Source organism: Boleophthalmus pectinirostris, unplaced genomic scaffold (genome assembly GCF_026225935.1).
Source record: "Boleophthalmus pectinirostris isolate CB_2022bp ecotype Guang Dong unplaced genomic scaffold, ASM2622593v1 HiC_scaffold_19, whole genome shotgun sequence".
Classification (NCBI taxonomy): domain Eukaryota; kingdom Metazoa; phylum Chordata; class Actinopteri; order Gobiiformes; family Gobiidae; genus Boleophthalmus; species Boleophthalmus pectinirostris.
Genome location: NW_026571140.1, coordinates 16218562 through 16242373, shown reverse-complemented (window position 1 = coordinate 16242373; position 23812 = coordinate 16218562). Strand labels below are relative to the sequence as shown.

General features: G+C 37.8%; 1 protein-coding gene across 2 annotated transcripts in view; it reads right to left on the bottom strand.

The window, feature by feature from the left end:
• The window catches only part of ntrk3b (neurotrophic tyrosine kinase, receptor, type 3b), a 279414-nt gene that overhangs the window by 32990 nt on the left and 222612 nt on the right, over window positions 1-23812 (bottom strand). For both annotated transcript variants that reach the window (XM_055154591.1, XM_055154590.1), the window contains exon 13: window positions 3047-3177. In XM_055154591.1, the coding sequence (XP_055010566.1) occupies window positions 3047-3177 (131 nt within the window). The remainder of the gene's footprint in view (window positions 1-3046; window positions 3178-23812) is intronic.

Genomic DNA, 23812 nt, shown 5'->3' with positions numbered 1-23812 from the left:
CGCCCCACCACCTCAGATATGACTGAAAAAATTCTAGGAGGTTCACACACTTTCCAACAGGAAAAGTCCCAAGTTTTAGCTTCAACTCCTTATAGTTTTGTTATTAAAACTATTTTGTCAACTCCCCCCTGACCTGTTTTGAGCAGAGTTTTCCGAGGAGCCACTTTCAGATTGCTGTATCTAAAAAAAATATTTAAGGTAGGTTCTTCAAATTTTCAAGGGTTAACATTTGGCAAATGTATTTGTAAAATATGGATTTTTACACATGTGGTTTTGATTTATCACAGATTTCTGGGGGCTTGAATTTGCTCAAAAATTCTACTCTTCAAATATGAGAGCATCTTTGTGGAAAGTGCAATTTCAAAGACAAAGGTTTGATATTGAACATACACTTTCCCACACATGCTGTGTACTTTGTATTTTAAAACTGACCCTCTGTGATGAACGGTCTAGAAGATATCAAGTGTTAAAAATGAAAAAAAAAAAAAATAATAATAATAATAATAATTTGGTGCCATCTTTACCATGTTATATCAAGAAAATGACAGCACCCAACAACAGAAAGACGTCTGTTTTTAACATGTCCAAAATTTGTGATGTGCATGATTTTACAAGCACATTTGTCAAATTTTAACCCTTTAAAATTTGAAGGACCTACCTTAAATAGTTTTTTTGATACAGCAATCTGAACATGGCTCCTCAGAAAACAATTCAAAACAGGTCAGGCAGTAGTTGACAAAATATTTTTAATGACAAAACTAAAAATTAGGGAGCTAAAATTTGGGACTTCTCCTTTTCCTCCTTTCTTACTTTACTCATATTGGAAAGTATGTGAACCTCCTAGAATTTTTTTCAGTCAAATCTGAGATGGTCGAGTGGGGGCATTCGGAGATGTGGTGTGGAATGACCCTGTGTTAAAAGGTAAAGAAAACAGAACTAAATAATTTAAATGGTTTAGTAGTGGTCCAAAGCTATTCCTTATTTACCTTATGCATTCCAAGCCTCTATGATGTGGTTCTAAGTGTTAAACACAAGTTTCAGAGATCAGTGGAGTAAACAACAACTAGCATGCTAACACATGTTTAAGAAAATAAGTGTGAACTTATTTTTGACCTCAATAGCAGTTTATACAATGTATCTGTACTGAGACAATAGAAGTTTTGCTCAAATACATGTGAAAAAGTTGATAGAGAAGCAAATATAATACATGAATGATTTTAAATGTAGCTGTATTACCAGACTGTATCGAAGAGATTATAGCTGGATTCGTGTTTGCAGTGTTGAATTTCTGTCTCTTATTTGAAAGTTTGCACCTATTAGAACCCCAAAAATTGTATATTTGATAATGAAAGATACAATTGTGTGAAAGCTATCCAGTGCAGTCTATTCTAACAGACAGGTGAAAATGCACAGTATAATTTGTTTCAACAGTACTGCATTGAAAGCAACAGATTCTAAAAGCTTAAATGAAATGACCACTATTATTAAGCAGATGGTGAGAATGGACCTAAATGGTGCAGATTCAATGCAATCAGAGAATAATTTATGCTACATGATTATAATAATTATGGCAATGTGTGCATTATCTATTCTTTTGTAGTACTGCGATACGAGCATTTAATTAATTTGATTTTCAACCATCTATTGCAATTAAAATAAATGCATAAAGAAAATAGCACTGTAAAAATCAATCGTAACGCATTATAATAACTAAACTTTTAATAGCGTGGACTTAAAGAGCCTGTACCCAATTTTGTGTCTTGCCCCAGTACAGGTACATTGTATAATCATCTCTTGAGCTCACAATAAGTCCACTGTTTACTGTCTGCATCTAATTAGAATGTGTTGTATTGTCCAAGAATAAGGATGTGTGCAATTAGTATGCTAGTTTTTGTTAGCTATAATAACTATTGACCAATGCAAACAAATTAAACTGAAATATCCAAATGAGTCTAGTGAAGATTTATGGAGTGGCCATGCGGTTATACAGGAGTGGAGTACTTCCTGTATGATCACATGATCAGTTTGAGAGAATAACTTGGCCTAACTATGCAAGATTTATGTGTTAAACATGAAATAAAACACAACTGCGTACATGTTTCTGATGAGAAAACAACATTATAACAGATCACAAAATAGTGTAATATAGGCCCATTAAAATCTGTTTTTTTATTATATCCCATACGGGCTGATCCCATCAGATCTCAGAAGCTAAGCAAAGCTGAGCCTGGGTAGTACTTGGATGGGAGACCACTGGGAATTCCAGGTGCCACAGTGGGGCACCAGTGACAAAAAAAAACAAAAAAACAGTTGTTGTGTCCTTTGGCAAGACAATACACCCACATTGCCTAGTATGAAAGTCGTTTGTGCGTGAGTAACGGTGGTGGTCGGAGGGCCCGATGGCACAGATCGGCAGCCTTGCTTCCATCAGTCTGCCCCTGCAACAGTAGTAGCTTAACACCACTGAGTGTTGAGTGAATCAATAATGAACTGTAAAGCGCTTTGGGTATCTTCAAAGGCACTATATAAATGTAATGATTAATTCATTCATTATTATTATGAATTAAGGCTTTGTAAATACTTATTAACGAAAACTAATTAAGGTGTTACATTTGGCAATTTTGATGTTCGACCTCCATTAGCTATTAGACCTCCATTAGCTATCAGCTATTTTTCCTGGAGACCTATGTTGCTTTTTTTTTTTTTCAGTGGGGTATTACAAAGTGATATCAAATCAATACAATTTACTATATAATTTTGACTTTCACAGCTATTGCTTTTCAGTAACATGTATCTTAAATGACTACCAGACATATTTAGCACAAGTTCAAACCACATCAAGAACACCATAATAAGCTGACATAATGAACCGTTTTGGGAGCACCCCTGAGTTTTAAAATGGCTATGAGCGCTGGAAGTCCATTGGCATTTGTCCAGTTCCCCATTAACAGCCTGACACTGCCCCAAATTCACTTAGGCTCTAATAATAAATCTGGAATGTAAGGTGCTTGTAAGTGGGTTTATAGCACAGACTAGAGAAACTTACCTTGACGGCCACCAGCATCTTGTCCTTGGTGGGGCAGAGGTTGTAGCATTCCGCCAGAAAGACTTTTCCGAACGCACCCTCTCCCAGCTCCCTCTTCAGAATGATGTCTCTGCGCTTTATGTGCTGCACCACTGGAAAACACACAAGCAGGAAGTGTTACTACAGAGTGACAGGATTGTATCTAAGGCCTATGTCACATAAAATTGACTTTGATGAACTTTCAGCCATGTTAGAATGGCGTTGCCTCCTCCAAAATATACCTAGAGTTGTGTTTTCTTTCATTCACAAATGCTTGAGTAATCCTGCATTTGGTCTACATCTCCAAAACTAAAAATTATTTATTCCATCTTGTGATGTCATGAAGCGACAGTTTATAATGAGTAAATACAGATGATAACACTTTAACTCATTTACACAAAAATCCAAGAGCAGATTTAAACCAAAAAATCTATTCTAAATCTACAATATTGTTAAAGATGCACTGTGTAACTTTTTGGTTGGGGTCCATCACCTGTTTGCACCTGTGGATATGTAATTTCTCTGTCTGGAATATTCCACAGTATGTCATTAAACAGCTCTACCTTACATTTATTCAATTACACGTGGTTTAATAGCTCAGAAATACCTCGAAAAACAGGCATTCTGACTGTGAATCGGGTCACCTTTCCACAGATATGAGCTGTAACTTGGTCTGATTTGGTCTCCATGAAGGTAGAAAGGTTTAATGCCATACTGTGATACATTCCAGACAAGGCAATAACATCTCTATGGAGAAAAGCATTTTGAAGGACCCACTACCAGAAAAGATACACAATGCACCTTCAAAAAACCATGAGCTGCTATAAATAAACAGCAGAATTAAGTTTTTAATTCAACCTTCTACAATTCAAATCTTATCACAAGGCCAAAAAATAACTTAAAATTCCCCAGCAGTGCAAAGAAAACATACACAAGATAAATATTGAACCCCAAAAACTATTGGTCCATTTATCATGTGATAAATTGATTGATTGATATAGTAATTATCGTGACAAGCTTAGCAGAGTACACCCTTGTTTAAATATATGGGCATGGATGTACTTGAACATTATAACTTTACCCACAACACAGGCTCTGGCTCACAATGCTGATGACTGATTACTTTACTTCACACTTGCACATAATCATAGTTGTTTAGTTTTTTGATTATACATTTTAAGACAGGAAAAAGCTGTTGTTATGTCTGCACTTACTAACTCAATTCATTCTGTTTCTTTTGTGGCAAACACGCAGTGTGATAAAAACGTAATCCTAAAGCTTAACAACAGAACAAAAGTTAGAATTCCGTTTGCAGTGTGAACTGGAGAGAGAAAAACTTTAAAGAATGTGATGGCGTGAAAAACAATATGGTAACCTACTGTGAATTATATAAATATTTTTTGTGAAGGCCTAGCAGGTGCCAGGTGGAAAAAGTAGTCAAAGTCTGCCTGCAGGTAAATCACAGTGGGAATAAAAGAGGCTATCGGAATAAAAGAACCTGATTAAAAATGAGTATACATAAAGGGGCCATATTACAATATTTTCCCCATCACAATTTTCACTGGAGTTGTGTGTTGTTTCATTCACACATGTTTAAAACCCCGTAATCCTTGTTAAATCCTGATTTAGACCTGCTTTTAGTCCTGATTTAGTCCTGGTTTACACCTGGGTTAGACTTGGTTTTAGTCCTGATTTTAGTCCTGGTTTAGTCCGGATTTAGTCCTGGTTTTAGTTATAGTTTTAGTCCAGATTTTAGTCCTGGTTTAATCCTGGTTTAAATGCATGGCCGGCATTGTGCATGGGAGGAGGCGCAGCCCACACAGTATACGTGAGAAGACACGGTCCATGTGGCACACACGAGAAGACACGTCCGCACAGCGTACACGAGAAGACACGGTTCACATAGGGTACACGAGAAGACACGTTCACACAGCGTACACGAGAAGACACGGTTCACATAGGGTACACGAGAAGACACGGTACACGCAGCATATACGAGAAGACATGGTCCACTCTGTGTACACGAGAAGACACGGCCCACATGGCGACCTCAGCCCTGGAATCTCTATAGAACTAAAGAAAACATGAAATGCTAACTTGAAAACTACCACTTTATGACATCACAAGGTGGAACAGAGCATTTTGAGCAACAAACATGGCTGCTTCTGAGGACCAAAGAAAAAAACTACAGAGAGGACCAAGAAACATCAGACTTCTGAAGCACAAATCATTGTACATCAGAGGTGAGAGAAGTTTGATTTAGTTTTTTATGATAAGGCACCAATGTGGTAGTTTGTTTCCCATATGTGTTATTGAAATCAACAAACCTGATAGCACCATTCACTCTGACCCAGCCCTGGTATCCACTGTATGATTTTGTTTGTCTGCGATGAAAGATTTCTGATTGTTGTTGCTCAAAAATGTAGGTCTCACAGTAAAAATGGGAAAAAGATTAAACTTTATATTACCAAAGACGAGCTGCAAGTGGCACAAAGTAAGCAGTGTCTGCTATTTAGGAATCTTGGTCGCTGAGTGAACCATCCTATTGCTCTACAATCAGCGTTTGTCAAACACGTGACCTACATACATATTTAATATTTAATAGCACTAGCTGTTTTACTATTTAAATTTCTCATGTTTTGTAGTGTGACATGCATAAATCTCTTAAAAAAACAGACAAACAAACAAAACATCAGGCTTGAGATGCAAAGGAATAGGTGGTGACCATGACAGTACATCATTAGTATAAAAAGGCTTGCCCTATCTAACAGGGCTAGGCGATATGGAGTAAAAATATATCTCGATATATTTTGCCATAGAGCCACATTGGCCCGTTTGAGATTATAATGAGTTTAATGGAACTTTGTGCACATTTGTTTACGTTTTACAGAAACAAAACTTAAAACCACATGGCTCATTTGCATAAACTATAAGCGCTGAAAAAACAACTGACTTCTTGTGCGTTGATGCAGTTAGCTTCTGTTGGACTAAAGGACACGACTCAGTGGAATATGAGTGTTCTTTCTGTGACAGAGGATGCGCTTCTGATGGTGAGTCTGTGAATGGTGCAAAAGGTTTGTGGTGTTAGAAGCTTTGGTTGGCACCAACTTTCGGCATTCACTGGCTGGCTGTGGGCACCGATGTGTTGAATGAGACAAGACGCAAGGGGAGGGGTCACAAACACAAGGAGGTGGCGAGCACAGCACAGATAAGGCAAAGCAGCAATGTTAGGATTAAATATATCAATATATACAATATGTCAGAATCCATTTTGTATTTAAAAATGATCAAGATATATTTTAAATATCAAGATATTGCCCACCCCACTATCTAACACTATTACAACTAAACATTTACCATAACAGAAATGGATCATATAAACTGTTTTGGCCAGTCAGTGTATTAAACAGTAGACAGTAGACTGCTTTATTTTGTTTATATGTGTAAAATAATATTTAAAAATCCTGGTAGAAGTTTGGAGTTGTTTTGGGAAAGTAACTACTCCTATCATATCTGTTACTTCAGTTTGCACATGCTCAGTACGACACCAGTGTTCAGAAATCAGGATACTGCATCTACATGCCACAGTATCCAGGATCCTATCAGAATATCTTAGGGAGCGTATCCTGGTTTCTCATGACCAGATGCTGGATTATCTGGGATACTGAAATCAGGATGCTGTGTTTACATGGACACTCACAAAGACAGGATAGCACACGTGAACGTTCTCAGTGAGATGTAGTGATAATGTTATTGCAAATATTTCTATATATTTAATTAGTCAAACTAGTCAAAACAGTGGATTAACAAAATCAAAACAAGTTGGACTAAATAATAATAATTAAAAAAAAAGGATATTGACAATTTGGTGATAATTAGTGTAGCTCTTTTACTACAATGCTGCCAGTTTTCTAGTTTAAACATTTTATGCAATTGTGCAGAGGTGTTCCATTTTGTTCTAAAACATGTTTGGGACTGTTTACAATAAATGTGAAGTATCAGATAGAAATGATTTAATAGTTTTATATTCTTCATGGATCTGGAACTGAAATCAAATAAACTGTTGTATAGGTTGAAAAAAAAAAGACAAAAAAGATCCTCCACTGGCTGTGGTGTGACTGCATCGCCCTACTTGAAATTCCGCTGCAGTCCCAGTGAATTACAAGCCCCTGTGTACCGAATGATGCACACGACATCTAACACTTTCCGTCTGATGTAATAGTGAATATTTGAATATTTCTCTTAATACAAAATGTGAGACAGGAACCCTGCCGTGATGAAAAAATCCTTTTACAGAGCGGCCGGTGTTGTCAGATGGTGCCGAGAATGTTTAATCTGACTTTAAAGAGAATACTGGGTTGCATTTGGGTTCAAGTGGTTTTGCACAAATAAGCACACAAGACGACACCAGACCTGCAGATATAAAGTCTTATCTGGCTTTTGGCTTTACACAGTGGGAAAACGGAAAAAACACAAGCAAAGGTATTTTTAACAAGAAGTGAGCAAAACTATTTCTGTTAAAGAGCTTTGGTTGCAGACGTGCTTAAAAGTTCGAGGAAGTTTCTCGGAGGAGAGTTTTGGCCTGGTAATTAGTGGCATCCTTTTGGAAGCCATTGCGAAAGATGATGGACCTGACTAACGGAAATGAAAAGTGAAAACATAACCCAAGGTTTTGTATAATTAGGAGTAGAAAAGAAAAATAAACATCCAATTACTGATTCTTAATTAATATGTTTTTTTGGCTAATTATAACTCACCTGGGTTAATCATAGTCACCCTATTTACTGTCAACTGATACTTTGCGGTGACATAACACCGTGGGTGTTCTACATGCATCTCTATCGGAGGAATAATTAACAGTTACCATGGAGACACAATGCACACATTAGCAAACGCAGACAAAACGTTTTAAGATCATCTGAAAATTTGAGAAAAATACTAAACACTGATTGAAACAGCACGTTTTAAGGAGTCTGTGATCAATACAAGTGTTCATGGTCCTGGTTAGGTGTTGGTTTTCAGCAAAAAGGTGACAGTTATTAACTGAAAAACTGCTGGCTAATGCTCTAGCTTGTGACTGTACCTTTATGTGCGAGAGACTTGTTTAACAGCATAAATCAGCTCATCTTGTGCTTGCAGCTAAGTCAGTTCTTTATGTGCAGACTGTGTTAAAACAAAATTCAGATTAAAGTCTAACTTGAATAACAGAGCTTCAGACAGAACAGTGCCTCAATTAGCGTCACATCCCCAGGGAATGTTGATTACACTAGTATCAAAAGTACAAACGTGAAAAGTGCTGAAGTGCTTAGAATTCATTCAGCTTTATCAGGCAAGGTGGATGCCAGTGTTTTGCCCAAAGATACAATGACATAACTGTTTAAGAATAACCTGCTCCATGATGTGTTTAGTTGTAAAAATAGATGCATGTACATTGTGTGACAGGTACACAGTAGATGACGTATAAAATATTCTGAAGTAGTAACCAAAATGCAATACAGTTTCACATAATGTGTTAACTTCATTCCTGCCAGAAAATGCTAATTGTATAATTAAAATTCATGCTTATTCAAAAGAGCCCTTGATGTTCTATTTGAAAAGTGGTAACTCTTATATTTTCACATATTCTTCATCTTTATCTTTCCACTAAGCAATACCTGTTAGCAATACCTGTTTCCAGACATTTTCTTTAGTTTTTCTTAAACTTTCTTTAACCATAGATCAATCACTGCAAAAGAGCATGTGGCCCCCTGTTGCTTCTCAGTCTAAGCCACGCTGACCTTAAGACTTGCGATTGCCGACCTAACTCCAATCAGCTCACTTTGAAAAGTTCTATAATAGTTCCACGGTTTTAGCCTTGGTAACAGCATAGAGATAATGAGTGCGACTGGGTATAGCAATGAGTCAGACGTGTGAACCTACCAACTTGATATTCTTGATGATTAAACATTGGAGTCATAAAAAACGTGTTGAAAAGGCTTGCTCACCATTTTAAACTTTAGGCCATAAAGAAAAGCTATAAATGAGAATTGCTTTGACTTCTTTCATTGCGGTGACTCAACCGTCCTTGGCTTCACGTCTGGAGTTTTAGCACTGTTTACTGTAGACTATGGTGGCGATGAGACAACTAATTATGTATAGGAGCATTCATTTGATTTGAATCATCATCACCACCACAAGACAAGCAAACTAAGTGGAAAATCTGCCCATCTGTTTCTTTAATTAAAATGGCACTTGGTGGTATATGCGTGTGGAACATGGCGTGTTCTGCAGGCGGCAGCTGGCAGGTGTTCGTGTTCTGTGGGTAGGTGACAACTGTACAAAAAATGTGTACCTGCATTTACTCATAAAGAAAAACAATGTGTTTTTCTTTCAAGTTCATTTAATCCACACTGTTGATACTGTTGTAAGGTTGTCATGATGCTACAGAAACAAAAAAAACAAACAAAAAAAACGTGATTTCAAACAGATCTTTTTATTAAGACAATTTGGGTGATTTTATTTTATGTTTTACACAAGAAGTAGTTAGTAGTTATACTTCAGTATTATCATTTGGTCTTATACTAATTCTGATATAAACCAGACTACTCTAAAACTACTATTTTTTGGACTTCAAGTCACACTTTTTTCATGGTTTGGGTGGTCCTGCAACTTATACTCCGGTGTGACTTATATATATATTCAAATTTACACACTGACAGCTGTGAGAGGGTGCTCTAGGCTTGTGTGTCAGTAAATGCTACTACTATTACTCTTGTACTGCTGTCACTTCACTCTACTGCTCATGTCTCCTGCAGAAAAAGCTGCTGTCCTGTCACGGATCATATTGCATATTGCACTATTACTGTACCACTGAAAATGTATCATTTAAACAAACTTATGAAGACAACTGAGAAAAATGAACACAAATGCCCCCAAAAAGAAAATAATATTTTGCAGATTACAAGCTGCAAGTAGCGAAATATGCAGTCAAAAACAGTAATTGCGCAGCAGAGAGAAAGTTTAGAATGAGCAAGAAACTTGTAACAGTCAGGAGTGTGCACCATGCAACTTTCCTGGAAGTCACCGGATGGATGGACAAAGCCTGGACTTCAGTGACAACTGAAACCAACCTGTTGGGATTCAGAAAGGCTGGAATAATTCTAACTGGAACCGATGCTGAGTCTGACAACAGCTACGCAGAAGTGGCGCTCTGTTTACGAGGATGAAGAATTCAATGGATTTACTTATGTGGAGTAAGATGGAGAGTTTGGTAAACTTGTTCTGTTCTGTTGTTTATACTATAGTTATCTGAATAACTGTTCATATGTTACGTTAACAGCCTGTTGTTCTCTGTTCTATTGTTATTACTATAACTTGCCTTTCAAGATGAAATGTTGGTTCCTGGTCTCGGATTTTATAAAATAAATGATCCCCCAAAAGTGAGACTTATAGACCAGAGCGACTTATAGTCCAAAAGCCTTCGACTCCATAAATCATCAGATTCTACTGTCCCGGTTGACTCAGTTTAACATCTCCAGTCTCCAGTCTAGCTCTCCAATGGTTTACATCATATCTGTAGCACAGGAAACAGTATGTGGTAGTTGATGGGGTAAAATCTCAATTGTTGGATTCTGATGTTGTTGCCCCACAGGGCTCAATCCTTGGGCCTGTGCTATTCTCCCTCTTCATCAATAATCTGCCAAATGCTTGTCCAAATACATTTTCACAGATGTATGCAGATGATGCAGTCATCTATACTCAAGCCAGAAGTTTTCAGCAAGTTGCTGAGGACCTCACAGTCTGTGCATAGCTGGCTCAAGGATTCGTGCCTTCTGCTAAACACCAAAAATGGAGTTGAACTTGATCTGGTCTCAGAATTTAAATACCTTGGAGTAATTCTAGATTCAACACTATCCTTCAAAAGTCATGTTAAAAAAGTATCCCAGGTTATCCAGTTTAACATTCAGAACTTCCGTCATATCAGGAATAACTTAAACATGAATGCTGCAAAAACTTATTTCTATTTAATGATTATCTCTCACATCGATTACTGCTTAACTACTTGGTCTCTTGCCTGCCCCACAACACTTAAAACCATTGAAAACCTCTATAAAAGAAGTCTAAAAATACTTGACAAAAAACCCATTTCCCACCACCACTGTCACATACTGAAAAAGCACAGGCTTCTAGATTTTAGCAACATGGTCAAACTCAAAAGGACTTGTCTAATTTATAAGGTTCTACACTCCCTGGCACCACCACTATTAAATAATTACATTAAACGTAAAGACATTTCAATAAGAACCACGCGAGCCACCACCAGGGGTGACTTGGTCATACCCCAGAGACGGACCACCTTTGGTCAGAATGTTTTATCTGTACAAGGTGGAAATCTGTGGAACAGTCTTCCACTGACCCTGAAAGAAATGCCCTACATACAGCTCTTTTAAAGCTCAAACAAAAACTTGGTTATGGTCAAATCAAACATGTACACATGTATAACTGCACTGTGATTTTAATTGTTTTTCTATGTGCAATGAATGGGAACTGTGCAATGAATGGGAACTGTGCAATGAATGGGAACTGTGCAATGAATGGAACTATATAATGAGTGGAGTGTGCAATATTTTAGTGTCTGGCCCCCTGTGACCCTTGCCCTTGGGACAATGGATGGAAATTAGCCTTAGGCTACAATCCGGTGTGTTTACATTCATGTTGTCATGTTTGTTCATTAACATGCTCTGTCCCAATCAAATAAATAAATAAAAAATACGGTACACAGAAAAGGTCCAATTTTGTCCCATGTGATTTTCAATATTAATACATGTTTAAATGAGTTTTACTACTAATTTTAGATTTCTCTTTACTGTAATAAAGGTTTCAACATAAATTGACCTTTTTGAGTCGTAAAATGAAAGGCACAGTATGTAATGTTTTAGCCAAAAATAGACCCTTTTCTATAATCTTCCATGATATGCCATGAAATCTATATATTTCCATGAAGAATGTTCCGAAGTATGGTTTTAATGTTTTATTTCAGTGGAATAATGCAGGTGACAAGCCATCTCCAAAAAGTTTCATACTTTGCCATTAATTCATATTACAAAGTTATGACCTCAAAATTAAATGTGACATACCAGTGTAAAATTTAATAATACTAGTAAAATTTTAAAAGTTTGAATATATCATAATGTGAAAACTCTGCAGTTGTTGTTTTGTTAGCACCACTCCACAATAGCTGTCAGTGAACAAGAAAAGGGTTCGCAGAGTTCAATTTATTACTCACAAAAACAAGGCCCAAATGGTGAAAATTGTCAAAAGGAAATTGAAAAAAAAAAGACTTCTAAAGAAAAAAATAAAATAAAATTAACAATGTTCTCGTGAGTGGAAATAAGTGGAAAATGATGTGGCCCATATCTATCATTTTAAAATCATCGAGTTTATAAAGTCGTAAAACTTTGCGTACCTAATGGCTTCCGCAGATCTGCTATAATTCACTAATTCACTGACTCTCTACCCATCGCCAAAACCATCTGAATTATGCATAAACTTATTACTAAAGGCGACTGGCAAAGATTTTTATGTCTATTTTTCATTTGTCCTTCGCTTAGACCATCTGGTGTTTAGAACATCCTCAATAAATCTGTTAGTGGGACCGCTGAATGATATCTTAACCACTGTAAAATATGTAGAAATGTCCCAGTTTGAAAGTAGATCAGAAAAAAATAAATATATATATATAAAAAAATTGGCAGCGGATGAGAGGCCCATGAGAGACAGGAACACATCAGTGCTGTCGACGCTTCATCCGCCTTAAATCTGCTCTTGGAAACTTCACAACAACAACCCCAAGTCAATACACACACACACGCACACATATACGCACACTTTAGAATGGGTTTTTATTGGAATTCGCAGGCCAAATGTTTCTGACACTTCCTCGGCTGATAAAAAATTCTCAAGTCGGAAAAGCTCCCAGACTTATCTCGCATCTTTCCCCGACAATTTCTTCTCTCTGTACTTCTGAAAGTATTTTGGGGGAAATATTAACAGTTTGCTTTCTAATTCCATCCGTTGGAATCCATACTGGTCATACTTAGGATCTGTGTCAATACTGTATGGAACTACAATTTCCCAGGTTACATGAAAAGGAAAATGTGGTCGGTTGTCGTCCTTCAGCAGCAGAGATTGAAGAAGGGTATAAGAACGCAATAAGGCAAAGTTTTCCTCACACAGCTCCCCAAAAGTTCACTGTTTGACTTTCTGTGTATCTTTCCTCTTATGTGACACTAGCAATCCTAGAAAGCGTATTGGCAAGTGAAATACTAGAAACTCCACCACAGTTGAATGTCGAATTGTGATAAAAGTTCCAAATGAGAATAGGTCAACATAAAAATACAATGTTCATAAGGTTAATATGGATCCCTGTATGGTTCAAAGGATTATAGAAGCTAGCTTCAAAATCCAATTTCTAACCACAATGTGAGTAATCTGATTTCTTTTGGCTTTGAGGACAAGGAAAATTATGCAAAAAAGGGTGATTTAATATGGCAAAGACGAAAATGGAAGAATACATGTTAAAGGATGTATATTATGCTTATTTCATTAATCCATTAATCCTAAATCATCTTCTCTGAGCACTCAAAAATGCTCAATTTCCATCTTACCCAGATTGTTGCGTCATAGAAATGTAATAAATGTTCCAGATGAAGTGGGTCATCATAGAAATACGTTAATCATAAGGTTAATATGGATCACTGTATGGTTTAAAGCGGAGGTGCCCACACTTTTTCAGCATGCAAGCTACCAAGTCAAAATGATCTACCTACTACAAAGCCAAGCAAACTGTGCTGCACTTAAACACTCTGCACCTCTTTTTTGGACTCTCACTCACAGTTTGAGAACCCCTTCTTTAAGAGAACTTCTACTGGCACTTTATAGAAAACTGTGAAAAAAGTGAAGAAAGTGGGTAGGATTTTTTAAACTTGTTTTTTCAAGTTCCTAACTGGATTTGCATTCTCTTACTGGTTTTGCAGTGAAATTTAGCCTCTGCACATTTACCAAACCAAACGCACATCGTGGCAAATACAGATGCAGATACAAATACAGATTTGTGGACTTTTATTAGACAAACTTCAACCACATGTCGTAGGTCTGTTCTGTGCTGTAGGCATCCTCTGTGACAACACTGTAACATCAATTTAGATTCGTTTCTGCTTAGTATTGCCCTTCTAATGAGCGCATATTGTGGAAGGATCCTGTGTGCGCTGTACTCGGCGAGGAGCGAAAGCGTGAAAAGATGAGGAGCGATGCGCCGACATGAGGCAGATGCACTGGTAGGATGTTTTAAAAAGTTGAACCTGCCCAGTGATACATGCTGGTGCACGAGGACACAGGCTGTTGCAGACAAGCCATGCGTAGGAAGCGTGTGTGTTTGTAATGTGCCGCACAATATCCACGGGTTCCAAATGAGTGCACAGGCTACAGCACACTCCCGGACACTCTTGCACGCTCCCGCCTGTACAAGTTTATTGCCAACAGCAGCGGACGTTATATGATTGCACTTGTTGAGTGTCGGACCTTGGTGATCGAGTGGTAGGCACCACTGGTTTAAAGGATTATAGATGCTCACTATAAAAACATATATAAAAAGTGGTCAGTAACATAACAACATTTTTCTATTATGTTTATTGGCAAATCCAACTTAAATGGCAATACGCACAGATACTCTTCCCCCTCTCCATATAATCAATGCACAGGGCTGCTTACAATAAAGTTTGTTTGTTTGCTAGTTTGTTACCTCAAGTCAAGCATTTACTCTACATTTAAGAAACAAGATACAATTTAATTCTAAGGCTGCTCAAAGTAGCACATTCTAATCATTTGGCCTGACGTTGGTTACTTACTTTTGTAGTCATAGAGCAGTGCAGCTGGAGATTTTAGAGAAAGACACACCATGGAGCTCTGCCAAGACCTATTGATCTGAACCAGTGTGTTACATCACCATTATTATTTACAGAAACATAAAGTCTGCCTATTACAATCTGTATAATATTCTTGTGTAGGAAAACAATATGCTTCTTTCGTCTTATCAGGACACAAGATCAGTGGAGTCAAACTGTATAAGATATTTCCTATATTGGTTTATGACACCATATTTTTTCTTACAGGAAACATTTTGATCTAAGAATAATGATTTTTAACAACTCAGAAGCAAAGTTTCTGAAACAATACAGACTTGGGGCATGTACTATGTATTGTGATGTGGGGCTTTATCTCTAAATGCATTATTATTTACATTACAACAAATGATTAATGTTAGTTCAGTGTAAGGCTACATTGATACAAATACTGGGCCTTTAATTGGATGCTAAAAAAAAAATAAAATCTGTTGTTACATCAAAATTGGATATAGCCTGTAACAAGTTACGCATTGTTGTTTTTTTGTTTTTTTCTGTTCATATCGGGTATGAACAGATAACATGCTGCATTCTCACATAACACCATTAGATGCTATTTATGTTACTTCTTTCTGATAGTGTACCAACTTTGGCCTGATAGAAGAAGACCAGAAACAACAGATGAGCCAAGTGAGAGAAGGGGGAACAAGTTTTACATCTGCCATCTACTGGTGAAAAAACAAACTTGAGGAAGGAATAAGGAACTTTAAAGTACAGATACTGGCATCGCAAAAGTTAGATCGATGAATCCCTATAAATGACTTTCAAAATTTCTCTCTCTCAAAGTTTCTCTCAAAGGTCTCAACAGAAACAATACAGACTTTTAATCATCACATTCTTGACTCGTGCTCCAAACTGTATGTGTTTACTGACAAAGGTATTGGTTGTAGGCGTCTTGATTAAATAGTTACACTATTTTCTGATTTATGTTACAATGTAGTTTCCTCATCACAAACATCCCTGGATTTGTCAGAAGAAGAAAAAAGGTAGAGCAATTCACTGGGTCATAAAAAAGTTAAAAATAGCAGTACAGATGTAGCCAGGCTGGCTCCACCTAGTGCCTCACCTCAATTTCATTTCTCTCCAGCAACTAGGTCAGGAATCAGAATACACTAGACAGTTCACAAAAACCCCGGAAGTGCAAGTTCGGGCACCAGCCAATCAGCCAAGAGTCATACATTCAGTGTTGTCAACGATTCCAGAGACTGAGGGTTTAAAGCCAGAACAAAGAAAATGTTGGGGAAGTGGGAAGAAGTGGGAAAAGTTTAATATCCCAGTTAGCCCCATTAGCGGCGCATTACATACGTCACGACCAAATAGTAGCGATTGGTTAAATGATAAAAAGTACTTGCCTACCGTCGAGTAAACGAAATCTACCCACACTACTTTGGCGATCGAGTGGTGGATCGTGATCGACATCTTAAGCACCACTGGTTTAAATGATTATAGATGCTCGCTATAAAAACATATATAAAAAGTGGTCAGTAACATAACATAATTTTTCTATTATGTCTATTGGCAAATCCAACTTAAATGGCCGACAATATGCACCGATTCTAAGGCTGCAAGGTCAGACAGTTTGTACGAAGTGAAACGAAGTAAAACCGGCTGATGAATCAGGCTAGTACAGATGCTCTAAGAGGGATAAATTCTGTTGAGATACTTGGAGTTGTGTTCTGTTTCATTCACATATGTTTAACACACAAACCCTGCAAATTTACGCTGAGTTCTTCTCTCAAACAGAAAACAGGAAGTACTCCACTGTGTTTTTAAACTCCATACGCCTTCACTAGAATCATTTGGATAATTTCAGACGTAGAACTGGCACTGAACTAAAGGTAAAAGTTTGTGACATTACAAGGTGGAGCTTTGGACATGGAAACAGACTATTAATAATAAACGATTACTCAAACAAGTGTTAATGAGCAAAACACAACTCTAGGTAGGTTTTTAAGGAAGGCAAAAATAAGATGCCTTAAAGCTCACAAGAGTCAGTCTTGTGTAATATAGGACACTTAAAATGACACGAAAATATCATGGACGATTAATCAGAAATGACTGAATCTCGATCTCGATTACAATTCAAACTATTGCACAGCCCTACTTCAAAGTCTATCCACAATCCTGTTTTAGGTTTCAGATCTTTAGCACGCTCAGATGAACAGTGGCCCTGACCAGCTAGTTTAACCTTCACTTTGCTCTGCGGTCAAACCCCGCTTGTGTCCACAGCAGTAGCAGAGTGGTCGACTGAAACCTCTTCAAATTCAGGCTGCAGCTCATTTGTCCCGGCCCACCAGAGACCCCACTAACACAAGCCCGCTCCCTAGAGGCATGAACAGGCCGAGCAAATTCACTAAAGGGAATGCATATGTTAGCAGAGACTGGAGAACTATATTTCAACCTGGAGAGACTCATACAAAAAGAGAAAGTATTAGTAGTTTTATTGAATGAGTTAGTTTTGGCGCTCAGACCCCAGCAGAAGACATTGTGAATAAAGGGCGCAGCGAAAGGAGAGAACTTTCCACTGGGGCCTGGACACTGGAGGTGGTAGAGGTGAGGGTGAGGAGAGTGAAGGGGACGATGAGAGGATGAGGAAAGTGAAAGCGACGATGAGAGGATGAGGAGAGTAAAGGGGATGATGAGAGGATGAAGAGAGTGAAGGAAACGATGAGAGGATGAGGAGAGTGAAGGGACGATGAGAGGATGAGGAGAGTGAATGCGACGATGAGAGGATGAGGAGAGTGAAGGGGACGATGACATGATGAGGAAAGTAAGGGCGATGATAAGAGGATGAGGAAAGTGAAAGCGACAAGGAGAGGATGAGGACAGTAAAGGAGATAATAAGAGGATGAGGAGAGTGAAGGGACGATGAGAGGATGAAGAGAGTGAAGGGACGATGAGAGGATGAGGAAAGTGAGGGGGACGATGAGAGGATGAAGAGAGTGGAGAGGATGAGAAGAGTGAAGGGACGATGAGAGGATGAGGAAAGTGAAAGCGACAAGGAGAGGATGAGGACAGTAAAGGAGATAATAAGAGGATGAGGACAGTAAAGGGGACGGTGAGAGGATGAAGAGAGTGAAGGAAACGATGAGAGGATGAGGAAAGTGAGGGCGATGATGAGAGGATGAGGAAAGTGAGGGCGATGATGTGAGGATGAGGGAAGTGAGGGGGACGATGAGAGGATGAAGAGAATGAAGGAAACGATGAGAGGATGAGGACATTGAAGGCGTCTATGAGAGGATAAGGAGAGTGAAGGGAGTGATGAGAGGATGAGGAGAGTGAAGAGGGCTATGAGAAGAAGAGAATAAAGGGGATGATGAGAAGAGTGAAGGGGACAATGAGAGGATGAGGAGAGTGAAGGGAACAATTAGACGAGGAGGAGAGGAAGAGGACAATGGGATGATGAGGAAAGCAAAGAGGAAAATGAGATGATGACAGAAGTGTAGGGCACGAAAAAAATAGACAAGAAAAAGTAACAGTGTTTTATTTTGTTGGTTTTTAGACTTTTTCAATTAGACTTTTTAATCCAAAAGATCTGTTACCAACTCAGAATAAATTAACTTGAATCTTACATTGCCAATTTCCACAACTGAACTGCATGTAATTATTTTTTTTTCCAGACTGAGATTCTATTTAAAACTACAATTTTCCATTATCCTTTTGTTTCCAACCCAGCCCCACCTTTCAGGAGATTTTTCTGAAAAGTTAAGCTTATCATATTTTTTTTTTCCTTTTACCTAGACTTACCTGCTTAGTATTAGCTCAAACTCTCCTCTGCCTGCGTACTTTGCCTCCGATTTCATCATTGTACTATTTAATTCTATGCTGTAAGTAGCACTTTCTCAGTTTGTACCAATTTGGTGTTGACATTGACAAGCAATTAATTAACAAAGTAATTAAAGGCGTACACTGCAACTTTTAGTTTAGTCCGTCAGCTCTTTGTTTCCATGGAGATGACACGATTCCAAGGCGAGGCCAAATTACAAGTCAGATATGTGGAAAATGCCTCAATATATTTTTGAGCTATAAAACACCAGTAGCTGAATAAATGCTAAATAGATATGTTTAATGTCCTACTGTGGAACATTCCAAGCAGAACAATTACTGGATTTTAGATGACATCACACTATTCTAAACACCTTTAATGTTTAATATAGATGAGGAGCAAATTAAATGAATATTGGGTTTGGTCAGTGGACACTAATCAAAATGATCAGGTTTAACTGTTCTGAATTTACCTAATAAATATGTGTTGAATACAGTAGGGAAAACCATTTGCAAGTAGGGCTGGGCGATATGGAGCAAAATATATATACTGATATTAGGGATGGGCATGATTAGTTGATTAATTGATCATTAAGAATTTCATTGATTACATACATTTTAATCGACAAACCGAATGCAGGTTGCTGTGCGTAGCGTGACCAAACGGGGGTCCGTACAAGTAGCTCTCTGCACTCAGAAGGAGGGAGCAAACACAAACAGTCAGTCCGCCTGCAACGTACCGAAGTGCATATGCGTATTTAACGATGACTTGTACAAGAATTTCCACACTTTCCATTCTGGTCGGGACAAGTGTGAGTCCATGTGCACAGTGTTTAAAGCAGCACATATGGTTCGGTGTCCAGTGTGAAAAAGCTTTGCCAGGTGAGAGAAGCGCAATGTCAATGACGAGTCCCCACCTCCCACCCCCCGTACGGTGTCCTGGTTTTGACAAATGCAAATATGGTCACACTAACCTGTATTCCATTGAGTCATGTCTTTTAATCCGACAGAAGTTGACCGCATCAGCGCATAAGAGTTGTAGTTTTATCTTTGCTTAGTTTATGAAAATTAGCGATGTGGTTTTAAGTTTCGTTTCAGTGAGAGTTGAACAAAACTGAATTAAACACATTATAATAAACGGGCTGATGTGGCTCTAGAGTGGTTACGGTTTATTTGTCGTAAAGTTGAATTTATTTATGCAGATTAGGAGTGCAGACAGTAATAATAATGACGATCATTTTAATATAAAAACGTTAATGATTAATCGATAATCGATCATTAATTCTCTCGACGATCGATTAAGAAAATTTCATCGAATGCCCATCCCGAATTGATATATTTTGCTATATTTTGATGTAAGATATATATCTCGATATCTGTACAGGAAAAACAACCTCCCAAAACCTACTGCAAAAACAAATATGCCAAATTCCACAAGGTCTTTTTTAATGAAGGGCAAAGAGGTAGATCATTTATGTAGGAACAAAGTGCTTCTGTGACATTAAAAAAAAAAAAAAAAATCCATGTATACAAAAATAATAATTTAACTGTAAAATGAAGGAAGAAATAATACATATTGCCTTCTTTTCATTCAAAAATATCACCTCAGTTCAAGCTCATCTTTGCATTAACTCTGTTAACCATACGGTAACCATAAACATGAGCTCTTTTAGCAGAGGAAGCTTGGGAGGTTCCTTATTTGAACAGATCCATGTTCTTCATCAGCGGCAAGGAGCTATGAGGTATCACACAAGCCACTGCACAGATCAAACCCAACGTTTCCAAATACTATTGCACAAGTTACACTGCAGCAGATTATTCATTAAAGTCTTCTGTATTAATAAACTTTACATTACCAAACATTACAACATATAAAACATTACTAATTATAGTCCAATGAGATTCATTTGGTCTTCCGATATTCTCTGTTATTAGGTTCTTTTTTTCAGGTATGAAATAACACTCTAGGTCTAAAAAAAAGAACCTAATAACATATTACTAATTATAGAGCCACGTCAGCCCGTTTGAGATTATGATATGTTTAATGTAGTTTTGAGCACATTTGTTTACATTTTACAGAAATGAAACTTAAAATCACATGGCTAATTTGCACAAACTATTAGCGCTGAAAAACAGTTCACTCCTTGTGCCCTGATGTGATCAGCTTCTGTCAGACTTAACAACACAACTCAGTGGAATATGTGTGTTCTTTCTGTGACAGAGGCTGCTGATGTTGAGTCTGTAAATGGTGGAAAAGGTTTGTGGTGCTAGAAGCTTTTGGTTGGCACCAGCTTTCAGCATTCACAGCTGTAGTGAGTAATGAATGAGACAACACACAAGGCAAGGGCTCACAAAACCAAGGAGGTGGGGGCACATACAAGCAAAGCAGTGAAATCAGAATTAAATATCAGCATTATATTGATATATACAATATGTCAGAATCCATTTCGTGTTTAAAAAATATCTCTATATATATAAAATAAGCTCTATACAGACAAGCAGGTGATGAACCCTCCTCCAGAAAAGTTATATACTGCACCTTTAACTACTAACAAATCAACTCTAAGCTATACACATAGACTAGGTTTCCGAATAACCAAAGCTTTACTGTCAGTATCAGTCAGTAAGCAGTGGACATTTTGATTTAAACCGGCATAAAATCATTTACATTTGCTGATGTTTTTCATTCATCTTTTTGGTGTGTACTGTAGCTTTTATATCTATACTGACAAAGCTCAACAGAATTCCTCTTGAGATTACAACTTTCTACCTCTATTTCTGCACCTGTCCATTAACATTTTAAGAGCATCCCTTATTGAAATGGAAGCCCTGGCTCTCAATGTACCGGAGCAGTTTGCAAATGCGTCAAGGCAAGACACTCATCCAAAACACCTCCACAAATCTCTGCACCATTATACAGCCACTGCAGACCGGAGCCTGTGTCAGCTGGCATCTCCGGACAGCTGCAGACCATTTGCTGTTGGACCACACTGCTCCCAGCCTAGACTTGAACACTGGCTATGTCTAAATGTACACTGAAATCTGATCATTATCTGATTCCTGAGTTATCCGATTATTGAAATGTCATGTAAACAGTTACAAAGAAATCAGATTACTCAATCTGATTTGTTTTGATTTTGACAAGGAAAATTATGCAAAAAAGGGCAATCAAATGTTAAAGGACACATATTATGCTTGTTTCATTAACCCAGTATTATTCCAAAGTCATCTACTGCTCTGTTTGCATTTTACCGGGATTACTAGGTAGGATAGGTAAAAGTTCTGAATCTATGTCCTTAAACCATCACTGGACTCATCTGCGGTCAAACTGTATTCACAGCGAATTATTAGCATAGCATTCATTTTGTCTAATAGGTTAATTTGTTTTTTTTCTAATTGTTCATTCCTGTTCCTGACAGCAGAGGGAGCTCTAATGCCTATACACCTCAATGGAAACAGAAGTGTAGTTTATAAAATGTGTTTTCACATGTATTTTAAGGTAAGAAAATGTAAAATACTTACACCAAGGTGTCAAAATCATCTTTAGAATGGAATTAAACACAACAGAATGCATATTATGTGATTTTTTAAGTTTGAAAGGTAATTAAAATCCATTGATTAACTGACACGTTACCAAGTAATACTGATGACTGATTTCTTTTGTGCACGTACAAAATATGATCAAATTATTCGTTTATCGGATCGTTCTAGTTATCTGATTTTTACTGGCCATAAAACTGTACCCATTGTTTCAGATGAATAAACTACAAAAAGCACAATACGATGAAGATGTGATTGATTTCCTTTTGGCAATTCCGTCCTCTAGCACAATGTTGCAGCGTTATTGCAGGATTAAAGTAGAAGCATAAAGTACACTTAAGCAGTAAGTACTTCACACATGAAGCTCAGGGGATGTTTCTTAAAGTCTAGACTAGCAGTATATGGCACTACACATGTTAGTCACCGCTGTGCACACCCACTCCCCTCTGGTTCTATTTTTACATAAAAGCCCTGCAAAGATGTGTTGTTTTTGAAAGCATGTGTATTTCCCTGAGCAACGCCAATGTGTATTTCTTTATGCATTTTTAATGTTGTTCTGTCCTTGAGTGCAGGCAATCCACTATATCATGTTTTTACTGCATACAGTGTCTTCTATACCAAAAAACCTAGGATGCTGCACATCAGTGGCTGTAGGGTTTGATGCCTACAAACCTAAAGGTTGCCGATTCAATTCCAACTATGACTAGACACTTCACCCGCCTTGTCTTTTGTATGTGGTGTGTGAGTGGGAGATTGATGGTGATCATTGGGGTCAACAGCGCAGATGGCCAGCTTGGCTTCTGTCAGTCTACCCCAATGTTATTACCTCATCAAAAACATACCCAGAGTTGTTCACAGTAACCCTTTATTATTAGTCTGTCTACATCTCCAAAGCTTGAAATGCTCTGTTCCACCTTGTGATGTCATGTAGTGATATTTTACCAACTACCTTTTACCATTTATTTATTAAAGATTGTCATTTCTAGGGGTAAAATCATCCAAATGATTATTAGTGAAAATATAGTTTAAGTTTAAAAACCCAGTGGGGCACTTCCTGTATTCCCACATGACATCACAAGGTGGAATGAATTTTTCTGTTTGAGAGAAGAACTCTGCCTAAATATGCAGGATTTGTGTAGCTTTGTGTTTCACTTTGTGGAAACCTTGCAGCATTAGGATTCGTTCGCTCGACGACAGGCAGGTACTTTTTTTATTTAACCATTCGCTGCTATTTGGTTGTGATGTATGTAATACACCGCTAACGGGGCTAACTGGTATATTGAGCTTTTCCCAAATCCCGTAGGAAGAAGGACAATAATGTCTTTCCCCTTGATAAAATTCACCAAACATTCTCTTTCTTCTGGCTTTAAATCCTTGATCTGGGAATCGTTGCTATTACAGAATGTAGGGATATTTACTGATTGGCTGGTGCTCGGACTCGTGCTTCCAAAGTTGCAAACCGTCTAGTGTATTCCGATTCCTGACCTAGTCGTTGGAGAGAAAT